The sequence below is a fragment of the Cololabis saira genome, chromosome 14 (genome assembly GCF_033807715.1).
Source record: "Cololabis saira isolate AMF1-May2022 chromosome 14, fColSai1.1, whole genome shotgun sequence".
Taxonomy (NCBI): domain Eukaryota; kingdom Metazoa; phylum Chordata; class Actinopteri; order Beloniformes; family Belonidae; genus Cololabis; species Cololabis saira.
Window position 1 is genome coordinate 28023643 of NC_084600.1, and position 20821 is coordinate 28044463.

A 20821-nucleotide genomic window follows, 5' to 3' on the forward strand; every position below is an offset into this window, starting at 1 on the left:
TACCAAAACACAAGAGATTTTTGGGTAATTAAGTTCAATAGCCAAATATATACAGTACAGACCAAAAGTTTGGACACACCTTCTCATTCAAACAAATGGGGCAGTGTGTCCAAACTGTTGGTCTGTACTGTACATATACGAGTTAAAAAGTGAACCACCGATCTTTGGAGCTAAAAATAACTTAATTAATTCAATTTACAAAATAATATATGATCAGAACTAAGCCAGAAATGTAGACCTTTATCCTGTTATTCTAATTATCATTACTGTTATTTTATTTTTGTTTCATCACGACTCCTTCAAATACTCCCGGAAATTCCATATCCACGCTTGCGAAATACAAACAAACACGTAAATGATTAACATGACTACTGGCAACTTGACAAAAACACAATTGATAAGATAAATACAAAAAAACAAACATATAAAGTGTCCGCTCCAGGTCCCGATGTGCTTGTGTGAACCGCTCCCATCCACATTTCCAACACTTCCCGGGCACGGGAACGTCTCCTAGCAACGTACAACACCTCCAGTAAAACCATCCTCGGCGCGTGAACGCGCATCGCCGGGCGCACGCTGGACGGAGATCGCGGGGACGCGCCGCTGCACTACGCAGTGCGGTTGCGCGCATTACATGTCGGTTTCAGGGAGGACCCAGGTACATTATTGACGCATTTGCAGAGTGTATGCAAAATATATTAATCTTCGAGAGCGTGCGGCAAACGCGAGGGCAGAGGATGGGAAGGAGCGTGCGCGTTGTCCCCGTCGAGCTCAGACTTTTGCTCCTCAGCGTCTCGTTGGAGAGGGAGTAGCTTCAGCTAGCAGAGGAGCTAAGTGTTCACTGTGGCCCGCAGCGTCCCGGCCAGCACCGCAGGGAGGCAAAATGGTGAGAATTCATCCACTCGTGTCATGTTTTTAATAGCCAGCCTGTTTGAAACTTCGTGTTGACCCCCAAAAGAATGTGTTTTGACACGTCGTTGCCACATCCTAATCGTCAAAGTCAAGAGGTTAGCACGTCATGCTACAAGGTTGACAGCTTGTGTCACCTGCTTTTACCCAAAAGATAAACATCACCTGTACGCTGGAAAGTTATCTCTCCCTTTTACGGGGTTTTAAAAAGTATTAAAAAGTGATAAATGAAAATTGCCAAATCTAAGGCCATTAAAAGTGTTAAATTCACTGTCAGAGGTATTATTTTTTTTAAATTGGTATTATTTTTTACCTTTTAAGCAGTCTATTTTATTGTCATTCACAAAGTGAAATAAATGTGAAACATCTGGTCAACATCAATGAGTCTATAAATCTGTTCTGTATAGTGTTCTATAGTTCAAAATCTGTATTAATGTTAAAATGTCCGTGATTAACACTTAATGTTGTGACAGTTTTTTTTTTTTTAAATCTGAAGGTAGTGAAAAAGGTATTAAATTTAACATAAGGATTGCTGTATAAACCCTGTTTTAACAAATGTCCTCAAAACATACCTGTCAAGTTTTGGATTTAAAAATAAGGGACATTTTCCGCCACCTTCTGTCCCACCAGCCCAACCGAGGTCCAGTATCTTACACTTTAAGACAGATTTAAGAGAAATCTAACATAACTACCTGTCAACCACTTACAAACTACAACTAGATGCTCAGAATCTGATAGTGACCTTTGTTGACATTGAAATGCTGTGGACATTCCTATTTATGTAATTCCTATAATAGAGCCTAAATGTAAACACAAAAGGGAATTAAAGCATATGTATTTATTTAAAACATTTTCAGTGTATATACACATTGATTGTCTTCAAGTGAAACATTTACATGTTCTTTTAATTTGTCATTTTCACTCATGTGGCTCTCTCGTATTAATGACTGATGGCACAGTAGCATGTTTCTGAGCTCCATCCTGCTCCTCTTTAGGAAAGTAAATTCGGTTTCCCATTTTTACAGATATTTACACAAAGTCTTTGTTTTTTTGGGCAGAAATGTTTCCTCTCTCGTTACATCCATCCATCTCTGATTTGTTGTTCCGTGTTTGTTCCCGTGTTGCCACTAAACTCGCGAGAACTGCCATCCATGCTACAGCAGGTGGCAGTTCTCGCGAGGTTAGTGACAATTCAGTTTGGAGAGACAGGAATGCTTTTTGTTTATTATTATATTATAAAACGGAACAATACTTATACGGAGGACGCCGGGAAAGAGGGATAAAATACGGTAGATTCCCGGCCAAAACGGGAGACTTGACAGGTAGGCTATGCCTCAAACGCAAAAAGCCTCGATTACAACGTGTCTTGTAGGCAGCAACCCTTGCTATGCATTGGATTATTGTTGTCCCCGTAATGTTTGGGTTCTAGCTGAACTCTGCAGCGGTAGCGACTGTTTACTTGTTATTAACATATATGTTCATCGCTCCCAGGGTACAATTTATTTTATAACCTGCAGGAAATAATTTAGTAAAGAAACTGTGACACAAGTTTTAACGGGCCAAACTATCTTTCTTGCTATACTCTACATGGAAGATGTTAGATTCGTAGAAACATGTAAAAGCCATTCAGTAAATGTTGGCTCTGCAACATTTTGAGTAAATATCAATATATAATTTGGCATCAGTTGAAAACCTAAATAAAAACCGTCTGTGCCATGTAGTCCTTTGTTTGACCCTCTGAAGCTGTATTCAGTTTTACAGTCGGCTGTTTTAAAGGAAATAATAATATACAGATGAAACATCAAGTTCTGGGAAAGCATCTTGAAAAACCAGTTGATGTCAGTCTTCTAGATGAGCAGCTTTGACAGCGAGGCAGGTTTTGTTTTTATACTGTCTACAGTGTGTGTGTGTGTGTGTGTGTGTGTGTGTGTGTGTGTGTGTGTGTGTGTGTGTGTGTGTGTGTGTGTGTGTGTGTGTGTGTGTGTGTGTGTGTGTGTGTGTGTGTGTGTGTGTGTGTGTGTGTGTGTGTGTGTGTGTGTGTGTGTGTGTGTGTGTGTGTGTGTGTGTGTGTGTGTGTGAGAGAGTGTGAGAGCATGGCAAAATGCCTTTCCCAGTTATTACATAATTAACATTAATTTATTATATTATACAATCATTAGAACAGATGCTGTTCTTCTGAGTTAAAAAACAAACAAGCAGACATAGGGATCCATCTCCCGACATGATAACAGAACTTGGAAAGGGAGCTGCAGTTAAGAGATATTCCAGCTTTTTAGAACAGCGGGTTGTGTAAAGCATTTCTGTGCAGTGTTTCCCCTACCATTATATAGGCCTGGCGGGGCCGCCAGGCCAACGAGACCCCCCGCCAGGCCTAAAAAAAAAAAAAATCAATGATCATTTACGTTAGGAGCCTCTGCGCAGCGCTGTTCTGCAACGGGAGTCAACCTGCTTCGTTGCCTAGTAACGCTGCTGAGAGCGCGGTCATATTATAATATATTATGGGATGTATAGAGTTTGTAGCTAGCCAAAAAAAAAAGAAAAAATATCGCGGGCGACAGACAACATGATATAAAGAAATGTTTCTGCAGGTCCGTGTGTTTGTGTTTGCATGAGACGCTGCAGGGAAGCATGAAGGAAAACACAGCCCGACGAGACACCAGGCGTCCGCGGGGTCCTAGCGCCAACCATGTATGAGCGTCTAGGCTGATTTATGGTTCGCTGACACTGTAATTTTTTACTGGTGACCCAGTAAAAAACAACGCATTTAAACATCTAGCTGTGATCCCAAATGGCTTAATAACCATAAATACAGCCCTTGGTTGTACCACACTCCCCATGGTAAATTTCCAATTTGTTGTTTAGCTTACATTTTTGTTCTGATTGAGCTTCTTTTTTTGGTAAGCAATAATGATGAAAATAACACAGACAATAGATTGTCTTTCCACTAGAACCACTAAAGGTTCATTTTTCCCAAGACAAATGCATGTAACTGTTATAACAAAACGGGTAAAACAAATCTACAATGTTTAAATTATTTATAACTGATATAATCTCAATTGTGAATAGGGATGTTTTGTGGCATATGCCGTTAGCACAAGCAGCCGTTAAAAGAGGACCAGAGGACCAGAGGGTTTTCATAGAGATCCCTCTGAAATATATAGAAAAGATGTGCCTAATGCTCATATGGGGTCAGACCTTTCAGGCCCATGACACTTTGGTTAAAGGTTAGATTAAATCTTATTATTTCATTGAACTTTATTTAAACTTTATTTATTTTTATTTTTTATTTGAAGTGATATCATTCAGCAATATAGGCCTACAATGATTTTTAATGTAAAACTTTGTTATATTGCTACATGTCCAATATGCCGTCCCACGCGCCTCGTCTGTTTAGGATTTTTTCGGTGGGTACCACCGGGCCTGAAAAAAATTCTAGGGGAAACACTGCTGTGTATTTGGTGTCTTACATGCAGCAGACAGCAGTTGGAGAATCTGCGTCCTACTTTTTTCAGTGCAGAATTTAAAAAAAGTCCTAAACAATAGGCATTGGGGATGAATGTTTTAGGGGGAAATTGCTAATTGCAATTTTTCCCACAAATAATGTAATTCCAATTCAGCTAGGGATTGTCATGCTTACATCTTCACTCTGCATTAGATATCTAAGGCGTTGGGGCATTACTGCATTTACCCACAAGGGTAAACGGGGAATAATTGTATTTGTAGGCAACTAAAAGTAATTATCAATGAAGTAAACTGTGCGACACATTATGGGTCAGGTTTTTGCCTTGATTGCACTCTTGAAGGATAATTTGACTAAACATGTACGAGAGGGAAGGCCATATTTTTTACCAGAGTTCTGATAAAGTTTTCAAATGTCTTTAGCTGACAAGTGGATAACAAAGTTGTTAATTTAATTTCCCTGTGCCGCTACGATCTATTTTGCCCATGGTGTTACCACTTATTCACACATATGCATTGGCAGCGTCAACAGTGCTGCTCTCCGTTGACTTGGAATAGTGTGACCCAAAGCGTGGAATAATGGGACCACTGCGCTTTCAAAGAAGCTTTGCTCCTGACAGAAGCTGAAAAACATTCAACATGCCAGCGGAAGCTAGGGGAAGCTAATCGAATTGTAGCTAGTGAAATTGTACACAGGGAGGCAGGTGGGTGTGTACACCGTGTCGAAACACCCACATTTCTGATATACTTAATAGGAACACATATGATTTGGTTGTTTATTGGAATGGCAAAGGGACATCACTAACACCCACCATACTATGCAAATCCATAGTTAACATCACAAGAAATTATGGTCTGTTTCACTGAGTTAGCACAAACATCATCTCTAGTTTCACATGGCTTTTTATGTTTGATGTACAGCAGTTTGAGCTGCTTCCCTAAATGTCAGTAGTGGTCCGTGGTGTTGGTTTTTGTTGTGGAAACTGAATTGTAGTATTTTTTTTTTTACGGGGGTCTGCTGGAGCCTATCCCAGCTATTTTCAGGCGAGAGGCAGGGGTTCACCCTGGACAGGTCCCCAGTCCATTGCAGGGCCACATATAGAGACAAACAACCAGACACACTCACACTCACACCTACGGGCAATTTAGAATCATCAATGAACCTAGCATGCATGTTTTTTGGACTGTGGAAACCGGAGTGCCCGGAGGAAACCCACGCAAGCACGGGGAGAACACGCAAACTCCACGCAGAAAGACCCTGCTGGGAGTCGAACCGGGGACCTTCTTGCTGTGAGGCAACAGTGCTAACCACTAAGCCACCGTGCTGCCCTGCCCTGTTTCAATGCAGCATTTTATCCAGCTAAACATCCCTCTTTTTAAAATACAAAGTGTTGCAAAGAAATTACTGCAGAAGTCCCTGAAGTTTAATTTATACTTTCTGGTTGAAGAATGGCTGTTTCTCTAAAGATCACAGCTAAATGTCGTTTACCCCAACTTCGGTGCATTTTTGATTGGATGGTGTGAAAAGTACTTGGGAAGATTCATACTATTCATTGGTGAGCAGTTCTAACAGAAGGGGAACATTGTCACTTTGCAAAACCGTTGAGCAGCTTTGATTTAGTGGTCCATTAAACACGTCGCATAATCTGAACGATCATTGCAGCCTGCGATTTCCATTTGTATTCACTAAAATGTTCGGCCCGAGCAGTCCGAACCAAAGTTACAAAACCTAATGATATTTGCCTCTAAGTAGTTGTATCCCTCGATGCATTTGATTACATACAAGTCAATTCCCACTTTAAGCCCATGTAGACCTGGAGGAATGTTTGGAGGATCATGTATGCCATTAAGAATTAGAGCACGCTCAGTTTTAGATCATATCTTTTCTTATGGGCTTATGAATGCATAATATGTGCAGTGTTCCTTTTTTTTTTTTTTTTTTTTTAACCTTTTATTGTATTTAGCTGGTTTCTGAAAATTAAATGTTATTTAATGTGATATGTCCTCTTGGCATAAATGACAAAATTCAAAGTGATGATGGGTAATAATGACTACCGATGGCATTTTTATGATCCCGTCTGTCACTTTTACAAACAAGGACAAAGTCTTATGCCCCCTCTGGCCCTATTTAAGGTATGAAACACATGATGATGACTTGAAAGTGACTGAGAGCATCAGCTCATTAAGAAAACATTTACTGGGGTAATGAGAGAAGAAATGGGTCATTTTGAAATGGGAATAGAGAAGCTTTCCCCTGTTGGGCATAAAAAAAGACAGCGATTTAAGATACTTCCACATTTGCTTTGATTTTCAAACCTGGAGGTTAAGTCCTTCCTACACACAGCCCAGATGGGTTCACACATATGTAGACGGAACAGTTAAAAGACTTTTTACAGGTGCTTTGCTGGTGCTTTGACAGCATTTGTTAAACATTAACACCGGTTAGACCAAAATCACCTGGACTGTTGTTCCTGCCATACTGGGTGTCTGCAGGAAATTTTGCCAATCATGCACCCACACTACAAGCAATACCAGACACGCTGTGTTGCATTTGGTTGTCAACATGTTCAACTTACCAGCATTCAGGACTACATCGCTAAATTATTATTTTGAGCACTACATACCTGTTCAATCACACCCTTGTTTCAAAAATCAAAAATATGTATTTATCTCAAGTACACACTTGTGAACATTTATTTCCTTTTTTCTTTTTCAGCTGTTAGATTGCATTGGCACAATCTGTCTATTGATGTCTATTGACTACCTGCAGATGCATTGATCTCCACTTATACAAATGATTATCCTCACACGATGCAACCTTAAACAAAATGAGTCGGGTATTTTAATAACATATCAGTAGTTATCATCGGGTTATAAGCAGTCCTCAGCGTTAGTGTAGAAATAATCCGCTAACTAATGGTTAATATTGAGTGCTGTTTTTAAGGATGCTTTCATGCGTTTCTTAAGATGCTTTGGTCCACATCATGGGATAAGTTTGTACTGTTTTCAGCTTGGTTAAGTTCCTTTTTAATAGAGAAAAATATAATGGTACTAAAATGGATCGCTTCAAATCGCACAAGAAGGGCCTCACAGCTAATTGATCAGATGCTTCTGAAAGGGAAAATACAGGAAGATCCTGTATTGGCGAATATGCCGGCGTGCTGCTTGTCCTGCTTAATATGGTAAACCTAAAGGGGTTAGTTGTCATACAAGTGATTCATTATGTGGGTTATGCTGATTATTCTTGCTAGAAACTCAGGTTTTAAGTGAACTATGGTTATGTCTGGAGAGGAACGTTGTAAAAGTAGTCAAAGGCACATTAACAAAACGGGGCAGGATTTTGCACGTGTTAGTTGTACAGATAATCCCACAGTATCAAAACCCTCAAATCACATTTTGGTCAGGTACATGTTCACACCATTTGATTCTATCATGCCTTATTATGGGGTCTGTCTGATTGTGTTGGGCACAATTACTGCGTTCAAATTGGATGAAATGAACCACAAGTGGGGAAGCGATCTTGTGTGGATTACAGCATTTTAGGTGTGGAAGCACTTGAAAACTTGCTGTTTAACTGGAATCATTAGTTTTTACACCTGTTATCCATCTAAATCGAAAGTGGAGCGATGACTGGAAACGATGATGGATGCAGACACTTGTAGTTCAACTGCTTGACAGCGAAAAAGAGCTTTGAAGACATCCTGTTTTAAATGCTGTAATTGAACTAAAGTTTTAACCCTTTTAGTCAGGACAGCTGTTGTCACTTTCTGGGGTTGTGCCTTTTTGATTGATCAGTTTTTATGGTATTTTAAGGATACTAACCCACTGGTGTTTGTGTTCATGCAGGTGTACTTGTTAAATCCTATAGAGAACCTAAGGGGCTACATCAACAACCGTCCACCTCTGGTCATTTTCATGATCAGTGTCAGTGCAGTGGCCATCGCCTTCCTGACCATCGGTTATTTCTTTAAGATTAAGGAGATCAAGTCTCCAGAGTTGACAGAGGTAAGACAAGAGTACACACTTCATTACAAGATTTAATTATTTGTTTTCTTTTAAGTATTTCTCAGAGATTAGATGCCTTTTACTTCTATTGCCTGATTTATGCAACAAGGATGTATTTGCAAAAACAACATAATTTATGCCTCACTTAATTTGGTCTGTCAGACTAAAATTAGCTCATTTTAATAGAACCGTTCGTGAACCAGGTTTATCTATCCTCTATATCAGTGGTCTTCGAGCCTGGTCCTCAAGACCCCCTGGTCATCAAGACCCCCTGTCCTGCATGTTTTAGATGTTTCTGTACTAAAACACACCTGATTGGATCACCATCAGCTTGTCATCAAGGTCGACACAAGTCTGTAAATTGCCCCCTAATTTGAACCAGGTGTGTGAAAGTAGGTGAACATCTAAAACACGCAAGACGGACAGCTCCACCCCCTCCACGCCACTGTCCAACTGTGCACGTGGCCAGCGTGGCTCTACTCATTCAAGTGCATGGAGGAATTACAGGTTCCGGTTGATGCCAATGGCAACGGAGATCTGCTTTGTAAAAACAACCATTTTCAGTGGTTTGGAAGTGGTTTGGACTCGGAAGGGCAGATGGAAAGAAAGAGGTTACATTTAAATCTGGAAGCAGGTGACGCAAAACAAATTCAGTAGCCTATTACAAAGATACGGTCCTGACTGCAGTACAGTATGTGTGTACATATGCCCACAGGAAATCAACTTTTTGATTTTAAATTGCAATTTTTCATCAACATTGTCCTAAAATAAATTGACAAATCAAACTTTGGTAAGAGTGAGGAGGTAACACATGCAAATCAAAGAGGCTGCTGGCAGTGAAGGTTAATGGTTTGTCAGCAGCAACATGAATATAATGTGGCAAGCATGTCTTTTTCTCAAGTTTCTGTCAGCATTGTGTTGTCAGGTCTTTTGTTAAGAACAAGTCGTCTTTCTTAGGACTGGAACACCTTTCTGTTGCGTTTCAACGAGCTGGACTTTTGCGTGTCAGAGAATGAGACGATAAAGCACGGCCTGAATGAGTCGACGACGCCAGAGAGCATGGTTGTGACGAGCGGTCAGGCCCGTTCCAGCACCCAGGCTCCCCTGCTGCTGGACGACTCGGGGCCTATCAACATTTCAGTCCCCATCACCCTCACGCTGGACCCCCAGCGCCCGTTCGGAGGGTATTCTCGCAATATCACCCATCTGTACTCCACGGTGCTGGGGCAGCAGGTTGGCCTATCCGGTAGGTTCTCTTTAAAGACTTTACCTAGTCTTGTAGCCTGTGGAAAAAGAAACGAGCCGAAACCGTTTTTAATTAGTTATATTTTACTGATCTTGAATGTTTGTGTGTTGGAGGCTGTATGGATGTGCTTGTGAACTTTTACTACAGCTCCTGCACTATGTTGAGCTCTTGTCTTTTTTGTTTATTCATTCATAAATCTGTCTCAGTAGAGGGAGGGATTTCCACTGCAAACCCCAAAGCCGCAATCCCCACCACCGGCTTTGTCAAATGAATTACTCAATACCAAATAATTAATTGCTGAATTTATCACATTTTACAAAGACCTTTTCCTCCTCTTTAGGCCCTTGTGTGTCTTTCAGTTTATTGCACTCCGGTGTTTAAGGATCTGTTTGCCAACCATTCAATTCAGTTTTATTTGTGTGCGTCGGAACATGACCATGTTGACGGTTGTTTTGAATTTCAAATGCCCCAGAACAGCTGAGCAAATTCGGAGTAAAATCTTTGAGCGAAAGGGCCTTTCTGTGTGTTTCTGTGTTTGCATGTTCTCCCCGTGTTCCCATGGTAGCTAATGTGAGCTACCCTCACAAAAACATGCAGCAGTCCTGGGCTACACATGCCCCCTCTGGCCAACCGGGGAACAGATGTGGTGGGGAGGATCTGGCCGGAATAACATGATCCTTCCACGCGCTACCTCCGGCCAGAGAAGCCCCACCCTGTTGGGTGAAAAGATGCGGCCTGTTCACTCCTCAAGTAAGAAGGACTGACTTAGGTAGGAGCACTGGGTGATAAAATGGGGAAAAAATCGGGATAAAAAAAAAAATATATATATATATATATATATAATTTAAAAAAAAGTTTCACTGTGTAAGTGATCCTTAGGTCAATAGGATGTAATTGTGCAGATGGAAATGATGGTGCCAGAAAAGGCCTGGTCAGTCTGTTCTTGATGCCTCTCAGGTCAATTTATTTATTTAGATGGCTGATTAAAAAGATGTTGTGAAAAAGACACTTGTGAACAAATAAATGTGAAATAAATGTTTACTGGCACAAACATGGAAATGCCTAATGTGAGAAGAAGGATGCTGCTGGTGTCTTTTAAATATAGTTATAGTTATATATATATATATATATATATATATATATATATATATATATATATATATATATATATATATATATATATATATATATATATATATATATATATATATATATATAGCACATGTCTGGAAATGACAGCTGAAACCCACAAAACTAGAACGAATCGTATGGAAAGCAGGCGTAATATCAGAAAAGAGTATGATTTTTAAAAGGGGCGCAGCTGGTCGTGCCGCCGCCTCACAGCTAGAAGGTCTAGCTGTCTCATTTCCTACTTCTTGCCTCACTGCTTGCCAATGAGGATGGGGAGCGGAGAAGTGAGTTTTGGAGGAATGTGGAAGAGGTAGAGAGCAAAGATACTTTCTTTTTTTGCCTCTCTGGTGCTTAAAGCCGAGTTGAGGGATGGGAACGCACCGCGCCACGCACCTTGAATCACCTGAACATTGCACTGACTGTTAGAAAAACAAAACAAAAAAAAAACAACCAATACCATCTGCTATTTAACAAACTGCTGTTCTTTTTTATTGTCTCTAATCAGACTGTACATATTCTTTATACTATACTGTATATTTTCATGTTTATAGTCTCAGCATAATTTACTACTTTACTGTAGGGCTGGGCGATATATCGAGATTTTAATATATATCGATATATTTTCAAACGCGATATGGTACGAGACAATATCGTTTATATCGATTTCTAAAAAAAAAAAAAAAATTTACATTTTTTTATGATTTTGATATAGCTTATTTTGTGACAAATTGACTTTAATGTTTTATTTGAGATTTGCACAAATGTTTTGTTATTTGCACAACTGTCAACCTCAGTGGAAAAGTCTGCCTGTTACTGTCTACACTGTATTAATTGCACAGTGTATTTTAATTTAATTGTTATGCAGGAAAGGGATATTTGTTTTATTTTATTCAAGAAGCATTTTTATTCTATATATGCAGGCAGTTTATTTTATTTCATTTGTTTTATACATTTTGATATTGTGCAGACCTCTGTTAATAAAGGAACCTGTGGTACATTTGGCACGAGGCTTTGTATTAAAACTGACTGGGTTTGCCTCAGAAAAAAATGAAGCTAACAGAGATGCTATGCTATAATGCTTTGGGGAAAACCCCAATTAAGGCACAGAAAAAATATCGAGATATATATCGAGTATCGCCATTTAGCTAGAAAATATCGAGATATGACTTTTGGTCCATATCGCCCAGCCCTACTTTACTGTATTGTACATATCTTCCATACTGTATATATCCTTTCATAGGTTGCCAGAGTTTACAAAACTGCTGCTCACTTTGCATTATTTTATACCACTGTACATTCTGCACTTTCTGCTTCTTTGCACTTCTGGTTAAATACTAACTGCATTTTGTTGTCTCAGTACTAGGGATGGGCAGTATGGATTGAAAAATGTATCACGATAATTTCTGGCATTTATCCCGATAACGATAAAAATGACGATAAAAGAAATACCAATTCAACTCCACCTTTGTAACTATAAATCTATCACCACATTCAGTCTTTGGAGCCCCCAAAACACTGCTCTAAAATAATACTAAATGCTACTAAACTACACCAATTAAATTGATAAAAACCAATTAAATGAGTTACACTTGTACTGCAAAACTGGAATGACTCAGATCCGCCATGTTTGTGTGTTTTGGATTTGTGGAGTGGCTTTGCCCCAAAGCTCAGTCTTCCTCTGCCACATTGTTGTCATTGACCCTGTAGAACTTCTTTACACTGGATTCCCACAGCAGCAGATTATGATCATCAATTTAATAATGACCTGAGCTTTGCTTCTTGCAAAGCCAGGGTCTGTCATTGTGGTGACTAAAGGTCCATTAATGCTCCTTTACGTGGGCTACAAGCAGCTAAACCTTACAGCACTGCGCCAGTTAGCACAATGTTGGAGGCTGCGGACCCAATCCACTGCCAGACGACTGAAGTAACTGTGGCCTTGTCAGCGTCTGCAGAGAACTCGCAGGGAGAGTTGTTGCACAGCTCCAGAAGCGGAAGTATATGCCATAGTAGTATTATTCCAATCGAAGTGAAAATTGTCCATTTTTATCTGGTATTTTGCAGCAATTATTAATATTTTAGATATTGATTAAAGATGTCCTAGGCAAATCTAATATTTGACATGTGCTAAATATTCCATTAATATTCAGCACATCCATTAATGAGACATGCTATTTTTTTTTTTGGAAAAGCAACATTTATATCTGAATTTTAACACAAATCTTTTTACCACCTTAAGTTAAAAACGATGTTCCGCAGCTGTCAATCTAACTGAGGAAAGCAACGACTGTGTTCTTCAAGTCTGTTTGTGTAACTGCAACGAGAACCGCAATGTTGCATCATCGCCCAGGCACGTTGGCCCTGTCTGATGTAATCTGAGAGAAACATTGTCATTTACTCGGATAACTCAGGCAACACTGACAGTAAGAGATGATGGTGCTCTTGTTTTGAACAGCAGTCTGAAGTCGTCTCATCTCTCTGCAACACAGCTTTGACAGCTTCCACCGAAATCCCAGCAAATGTACTTTCATTAATTCCTACATGTAAAATGTGTATGGAACGACCACTTTTAGCAAGGTCATCAGCCGCATCCTGCTCACTGGATATCATACTCTACTGCTGGATAGAAATACTTTTATTTAGTGGCTAAATTGTCTCTAAATGTCATCTAAATATACACTTCTAAACTCAGCTGATTCCAGCAGTTTCCGCTTTGTTCATCCAGTAATCTTTTAATCTCCCTTGCAGTTTAATCAATATTGCATTAGCTCACAGTCAGTTATTATCAAGATTGTGGTTTTATGTTTCAACCGATGTAATTGCTTACACTTCCCTGTGACTTCCTGCTATGCTAAATTCATGTTTAATATCTACACCGTTTGAGCTAAAATAAAAAAAAAGGCTCATTATTCAGCTTGACTCCATGAATAAACATGTTACAGGCTGCATTTCACAGAATTCTAAAAGTGCCTCAAAACAACAACAAAATCTGCAGTGTTATTATCCTAACATGTTTTATTGTTTGCAGGCCGGGAAGCCCATGAAGAAATAAACATCACGTTCACTCTGCCCGTATCCTGGAACTCAGACGAGTGTGTCCTGCATGGCCACTGTGAGCAGGTGGTGTTCAGCACGTGCATGACCATCACAGCAGCCAGCAATATCTTCCCAGTCACAGTGTGAGTTGGAAAGCTTCCCCGAGTCATGAGAAAACACACATATTTGTGGTAACGTTAAGGACCCTTGATTATTAGTGCGTGTGGTCTGTTAGAAGTCAAAACGAGAGGAGACGGGAAAGGATTACTCACGGAAGAACCAGCATTGAAAGCTGAAAGCTGCAGCAATATTGCCTTTTGTTGGAGTGTTGTTTGTTATTTTAAAGAGACTAAAAGCTGTCATACAGTGAGCCGACAGTTGACGTTATTCACCATCTTTTCAGTGTATAATGTGTGTTGGCTCCATCAAGTCAGTCACTGACAGTGATCGCTTTGGTTGCATCAAGCTTAAATGTTTCATATCAAACATGAATTATTTTTTTGTAGTTTTTTTTTTTTAATGTTAAATAAAATATGCCCTTTTGGTCATGTACTACACTGTGCAAAAGTTTTGATGTTGTTCATCAAAGTTTTCAGGGCATCCATGTTTAAAGTCCGGTCTCTATAAGGTTTAACAGGAAGTTCAGGATCACAGATCTCTTGGACCCAAACAGAGTAGAGTCCTAATTATTATCACGACAGACATATGTACAAGGAACTGTCCTTAATGATGTAGAGGCATTTTGTTGGAGGATTTTATGCATGTGATCAGATCCTCAAAAATATTTAATTAATCCTCGAAGGCAACCTGATTAATCATCCTTGTACTCCTTTAGTTTCCGAGTTATATCACCTGTCTTTTTTTTTTCCCCTTCTGGTTAGAATTAGTCACATTTTAGGGCTTCTAAAGCAGCAATTATTTCAAGTTTCCAGCATTAACCCAAACATTGTGAAAGTTTGACAACACTGGTTAAGGGGTTTCTGTTGTGTTTTGCAGGCAGCCGCCACACTGCGTGCCGGAGACCTACACCAACGCCACATCCTGGTACAAGGTGTTCACCACTGTCCGTGACTCGGACACCAAGTACAGTCAGGACTACAACCCCTTCTGGTGTTACAAAGGAGCAATTGGCAAAGTGTACCACGCCCTCAACCCTAAGCTTACCGTCATTGTTCCAGATGTGAGTTACCACTGCTTACTCCCTTCAAGTGCCAAAATGGTTTTCATGTTAGAGTTTCTTCCCAGTTGTTTTTCAGTGCTTCAGTTGGCTTGAATAGAGGCAGCTGTGCCATGAGAGCGTGCACGGCTTCCTGCGTCAGTGAATATGAACCTACTCTGAACACGTCTGCGGTTTAAGAACCTCCCATTAAACTTTCTCACGCAAGCGTCTTCAGATGTTGCAAATTTTGTTTTCATTTCCACAGTTAACTATCTGTTTTCTTTACTTGAAAGTTGTAATAAAAACAACATTTCAAGTATAAGCTTATATAATTTATCTCTCCATTCAGCGTCATTGGTTAGAAGGAGCTTGTGTTCTACTCTCAAATCATCCAAAGTAACTTGTGACCCCAATCTTCTGTTGCAACAACTCCATATCGCTTTGTTGCTCTGTCACACGTCAACACTAATGAAACCAGCTTGCAGATCCGCAGGAGACGTCAAGGTAGAGGAGGCTTGAGAGACTCAAAAGAGTCATGATGAAAGAGAAGAAACTCAGTAACGGAGGAAGGGGCTTTGGTTTCACACTGTACTTTGTAAAACAAAATGAACATTTTGGATGTTTGAATGTTTTCCCACAATGCCCTGCATTGTAGTCGACTTCCTGCCTTTGGTTCACTTGAAGCAGACCGAGACCTACATTTATATAAGGACCAGTGTTTGCTTTTTTTCTTTTTTTACGTGAGAGTTTGCACGTTCACACCTCCAGACACCTTTCAGTTTAATTCATTTTAATAGAAAATGTTACAATACAGATTGTCTCTAGGCACTTTTCAGAGACCCAGAGCATTAACCCCCCCGACCCCTTGAATGATATTGATCTTTGTGTTAAACTCTTTCTCCAACAGGATGATCGCTCTCTCATCAACCTCCACCTGATGCACACGAGCTATTTCCTGTTTGTCATGGTCATCACTATGTTCTGCTATGCAGTCATAAAAGGGCGGCCTGGCAAAGTGCGACAAAGCAATCCCGACTACTGTCCTGAGAAGGTACAACAGACATCAGCAGTGCTATTTGACCTCAACAGGTAGTTCCAGCCTCAGCCGAGCATCTGTTTGACCAGTGATCGGTCAAAGACACAAATCAATCACACTGCTGATTTTTCTGCTAATTGACATGATTACTTTGCACCACCATGTGCTGGTTGTTTATGTTGGCACATAAGTAAAACCTAAACATTACAATAGATGTGCACATCGGGTTTGATCTTCTTCTTTTCTTTTCGGCTGTTGCCTTCAGGGGTCGCCACAGCGAATAATCCGTCTCCATCTAACCCCGTCTTCTGCATCTTATTCTCACACACCAACTAACTTCATGTCGTCTTTCACTACGTCCATAAATCTCCTCTTTGGTTCTCCTCTGTGCCTCCCTGCTGGGAGTTCTAACATCAGATCCATCAACTGATATATTCACTATCCCTCTTCTGTACATTGGTACATATCCAAATCATCTGGCTCTGGCCTCTCTGACTTTTTCTCCATCTAACATGTGCTGTACCTCTGATGTACTCATCTGTGATCCTGTCCATCCTCGTTGTTCAAATGTTTCATGTTTAAGCCTGATAGTAGGTGTTACAAAGCATGTTGGTTGGCTCCTTATTTGCAGGTTTTTTTTGTCACTTTAAGTTTTGACTTTTGTCCCAAAGATTCTCAATGAGGTTCAGGTCTGGACTCTGCAGGTCAAACCACATGTGAAAGTGATGTCTAACGCTCCCAGAAACACCGTTTCACTATTTAAGCCTGGTGAATCCTGGCATTGTCATCCTGGAACACACCCGTGCCATCAGAGAAGAAGAAGAAATCTATCGATGGAAGAACCTGGTGGTTCAGTACCTTCAGGTCAGCTGACCTCATAACGTTGCTGAACCTAGACCTGACCAACCCCAGATCATAGCCCCGCCCCCACAGGCTTGTACAGTAGGCACTAGGGATGATGGGAGCATCACTTGATCTGCTTCTCCTCTTACCTTGATGCGCCCATCACTGGAGATCTTGGTGAATCGGGACTCATCAGACCACATGACCTCCTTCCATGGATCCAGGGTTCAATCTTTATGCTCCCTAGCAAACTGAAGCCTCTTGAAAATGCTCTTACATCCACTATCAGACAGGGCCGCGAGTTCTGCTGCTGTTTTCTTAACGATTTGACTTCAATAAACGTTAAGTGTTTGCTGATCATCATAACTCAAGATTTTTTTATCCGAGCACATCTCTTCCTGGAGGCTGATGGTTCCCCTCTATCCTTCCAGAAGTTTATCAAGCTCCTTAGATGATTTCTTTGCTTGATGCCAATAGTTTAACCTTTCTTAAACACATCAACATCTTTTCCACAGCCACAGGAAGTGTCCTCTGACATGGAAGAAGCTCCTCGATACAAGAGTTAGAGTACAATAAATTAAACATAATCATCCATGCAGTAGTTATCCAATGGGAGGCTCTTACCTTCATTTAGTCACATTTTTCACTTCTCTGAAACAGTTTGACAAATTATCAAAGAACATTACAGTGTTTCAGGTAAATCGATGTCAAATATAAGCAGCAGGACTGAATAAAGACCTTCTGAGCCACTTTCTAACCGACATGAAACATGAAATGTGTCATTCTTTCCTGTCAAGACCTTCACATTCACGTTCTTCTGTTATTTTGTTACTACGGAGAGTTTTAATTGAACTCAGAGGGATCTTTTCTGTTGCGTTGCATTCCCCTGCGGTCAGGTGAACATGCAAGTGACCTGCATGTTCGGTAATTGTTGATGTGTTTATCGTCACGTGATGGTAACTGGCACTAAAACGCACATCTTGTGTTGCAGGTGGCATTGTCAGAGGATTAAAAAGACGGAGAGCGCCGGCAGGAGTTACCTGTAACAAGGACGAACTGGAGAAATGGAAGATTTAAAAAAGAAAAATAAATGTACATCCCAGTTGCCTCGGGAACCCCGGAAATACAATAAGGGACACATAAGCTCTGTGAATGCATTACTCTCGCAATGTTGGGTTTCTCCAACCAAAGATATACAAGTGCCTGTATCTGTGGTGTAAATATTTGTAGGAACTCTGATATTCTGTGCAAAACCTCTTTCTTTCTGAGTTATTATTTCTGCCCGAGTCCCTATGTGCCATGCTAGAACATGCAGTATGTAAACAAAGCAGAAGTCCACATTCACAAGTTCCACACTGATGTCTCTTTTTATTTTTTATTTTTTTCAGCCATTTTGGTCATTTTCTGGCATTTAACACACATTTCTGCTGAGTTTACCCTCTGAACGTTAAGATATCTCAAAGCCGGCTGTTTTCCTGGACCACAATGTCTGAGCATGTTGATTCAAATGAACTTGTAAAAAACACAGAAATGGTTGCAGATGCGTCTCATATTTTGGTAAAATTCTGTCCCCTCAGTTTTTATCAGGAAGGAGAATCAACGGGCATATTTAACACATCATCATTCTGTCTGTGGTGACGCACGTGGAATTCAGTATCGGAGCATAATGACCCCATCATCTCAGATTTGATCCCAATAGGCTTTACTGTTTAACTGGAAGCTAAACAAGTTGCAAAACTTGTTCCTGTAGATGAAGTTAGTTTTATACTTTGAGCAGATGCGGCAGTGGAAACACTGCCCTTGTTTTCCTTCCTCCATGGCTTCTTCACCCGTCTGCCTCGTGCTTTGGTCGACGCCAATGGCGCGGTAAAGATTTTGGACTTTAAAGTGACATTTTTCTCTGTTGCACCTGGATGCATCTGAACATCGTCTTGCCTTATTTGTAGTGCAGGAGACGAGATGGGCGTCTGGCTTTCCCACTTTAGTTTACCAGTGCCGGCCCAATGGGATGAGCCTGTGGTCTGAAAGTTAAGTTGTAACTTTCTTATTTTTATTTCCTGTCACGAGGAGTTGGTGTGTAGCATGTAGCGGCAACTAGTGGCATAACTTGCAAATTGCAACCAACAGGATGATCCCTCTGATTACCTCCCAGGACATCTGCGAACGCCACGCCCTTGAGACGGTCTTTAGTTCCTTCATCCTGTCTTACGTTAGCACCACGTACAACTCTAGATGAATAACTTGATTATGGATATCGCTCGTCTGCCTGCAGAGTTTCCTAATTGTTACACACTGGGTCTTTAGCCTGAATGTTCAGTTGCCCTTGTATTATTCTGTTTTTTGAGTTTTAAGTTCTTGTTTTAGTCAGAATTTGAATCAGTTGAACATACTCAAGTGATTTAACAGTTAGTGGATTTATTGCATGTTTTTTTTTCTTTTAAATCTTGTTTTGTCCGCGGTCACATGTAAACTGCCTGATGATGAGCTTGTTGACCTCCATGTCAAAGTAATTATAATTGCATACTAGCATATAATTATATATTGATCAAATGCAAATTAGTTTGTATTGCAGCCAAATGTGTGTGACTGAGCGAGTCTGGGTCACGTTGAGGTCTTGTGACAAAGCTGCAGACCGTCATCCTCTGACATGTCATTCCTCTCATTCATCCCCCCACCTCCCAGTCTAAAATGGCCCACATTTGTTTCTGAACTCATTTTGTTCCTATGAATGTCCCTAACTTTGACAATCATTCATTATAAAAGTTGGAATCGGCTCTCACATTTATGTTTATGTGGAAAATGTGACGTCCTAAAGTTCCCGGTCCTTTCGGATGAGAACCAGAGAATGAAAGTGTCTGCTCCATGCCCCCAACCCCCCCACCTCCCCACCCCGTCACGTATGGTTTAATTTTCCCAACAGCAGTTATTGATAACTTACCTCTGTACTTTAATTTTGGTCCATGTTAAATGAACCTGTTGAATGTATTTTTATAAGCGGCATAATCTAAATCTGAGATGCAGGAAGTGATTTGAAACTTCTGTTTTGTGTTTTCAAGTTTGACAGGCTTTACTTGAATTGTCTTTATTTCTTTCCCTGAGTGGTATTCACATATATGATTTTAATTTTTCTTACAGAATTGAATTTCTCATCATGTCATTGTATCAAATACAACATTTATTGATTTTGTTGGTTTGCGTTGGTGAGAGCGAGTGAGCATACACAAGTCTTCCTGATTCTGCTCAGTCACGTCTAAGTGTGTTTTTGTTTTGGTGCTCCAACAGTCGGGCTTGCTGTTGTTTGGAACCTGGCAGCTCTCTCTAGTCAGGTGGGATTGTACCTGGTGATGGTTGTGAAGCGGCAGCTCCTTTGTGAAGTAATGAAATGTAAAGTTTTTAGCTCGCCATGTTGATGCCAAACATCAGTAACGTTGGTTTTCCTGGTCCTTATCCCTCCGGTCTGTGTCTCTTCGACTGCTGATTGCCTTAATGTCGTCCCGCTTCACTTGTCTCTGCTTTACATATCTTGGGAGCTGCAAGAGAGGGGCACACGTTTTTGTGTGTACATTTACAGGACTTGGTTTGGGAGAGGCGGCTGCCTGCAGGTGTAGTTTTACCCCACTCGATCACCGATGCTGGAGTAAGACCAGCGGGAACCACACTCCTAAGTTGCAACAATGTCACCATAACGTTTGCTTGACGTTGAGAAGAACGCACCTCCGATATAAAGCTGCCATCAGCCCGTTGTCCTCCCCGTCATGTTAGCAGCGCTTGCAGGCGAGTCTTCAGCCAACTCCGTGCCTTCTGCACTGTCGAGCTGCATTCTTCTTCCTGTACATACAGTAGGTAGGGCCATAGGTTTCAATGTGGCTACGGTGTCATTTAAACCCTCTTCAGTGAAACTGCTGTAAATGAATACAAGTTTAAATAAACTGTCTGGAAAGTTTGACTCCGACTCTGGCCCTGTGTTTTATTTTGCATCTCAGCATTTCTCACAGTTTGT

General features: G+C 40.6%; 1 protein-coding gene across 2 annotated transcripts; it reads left to right on the forward strand.

Annotated features, from left to right (window-relative positions):
- The first annotated feature begins 564 nt into the window (after positions 1-564).
- Positions 565-18205, forward strand: tmem248 (transmembrane protein 248). Of its 2 annotated transcripts, none has more exons than XM_061740301.1 (7): positions 565-886; positions 8215-8373; positions 9331-9619; positions 13776-13926; positions 14780-14963; positions 15850-15993; positions 17813-18205. In XM_061740301.1, exons 1-7 carry the CDS (start codon positions 884-886, stop codon positions 17831-17833), a joined length of 951 nt encoding a protein of 316 aa, XP_061596285.1. In that variant the 5' UTR covers positions 565-883; the 3' UTR covers positions 17834-18205. The 2 variants fall into 2 exon arrangements, with proteins under 2 accessions (XP_061596285.1, XP_061596284.1); XM_061740300.1 differs by having other exon boundaries at positions 567-886; positions 15850-16031.
- Positions 18206-20821: the final 2616 nt, after the last annotated feature.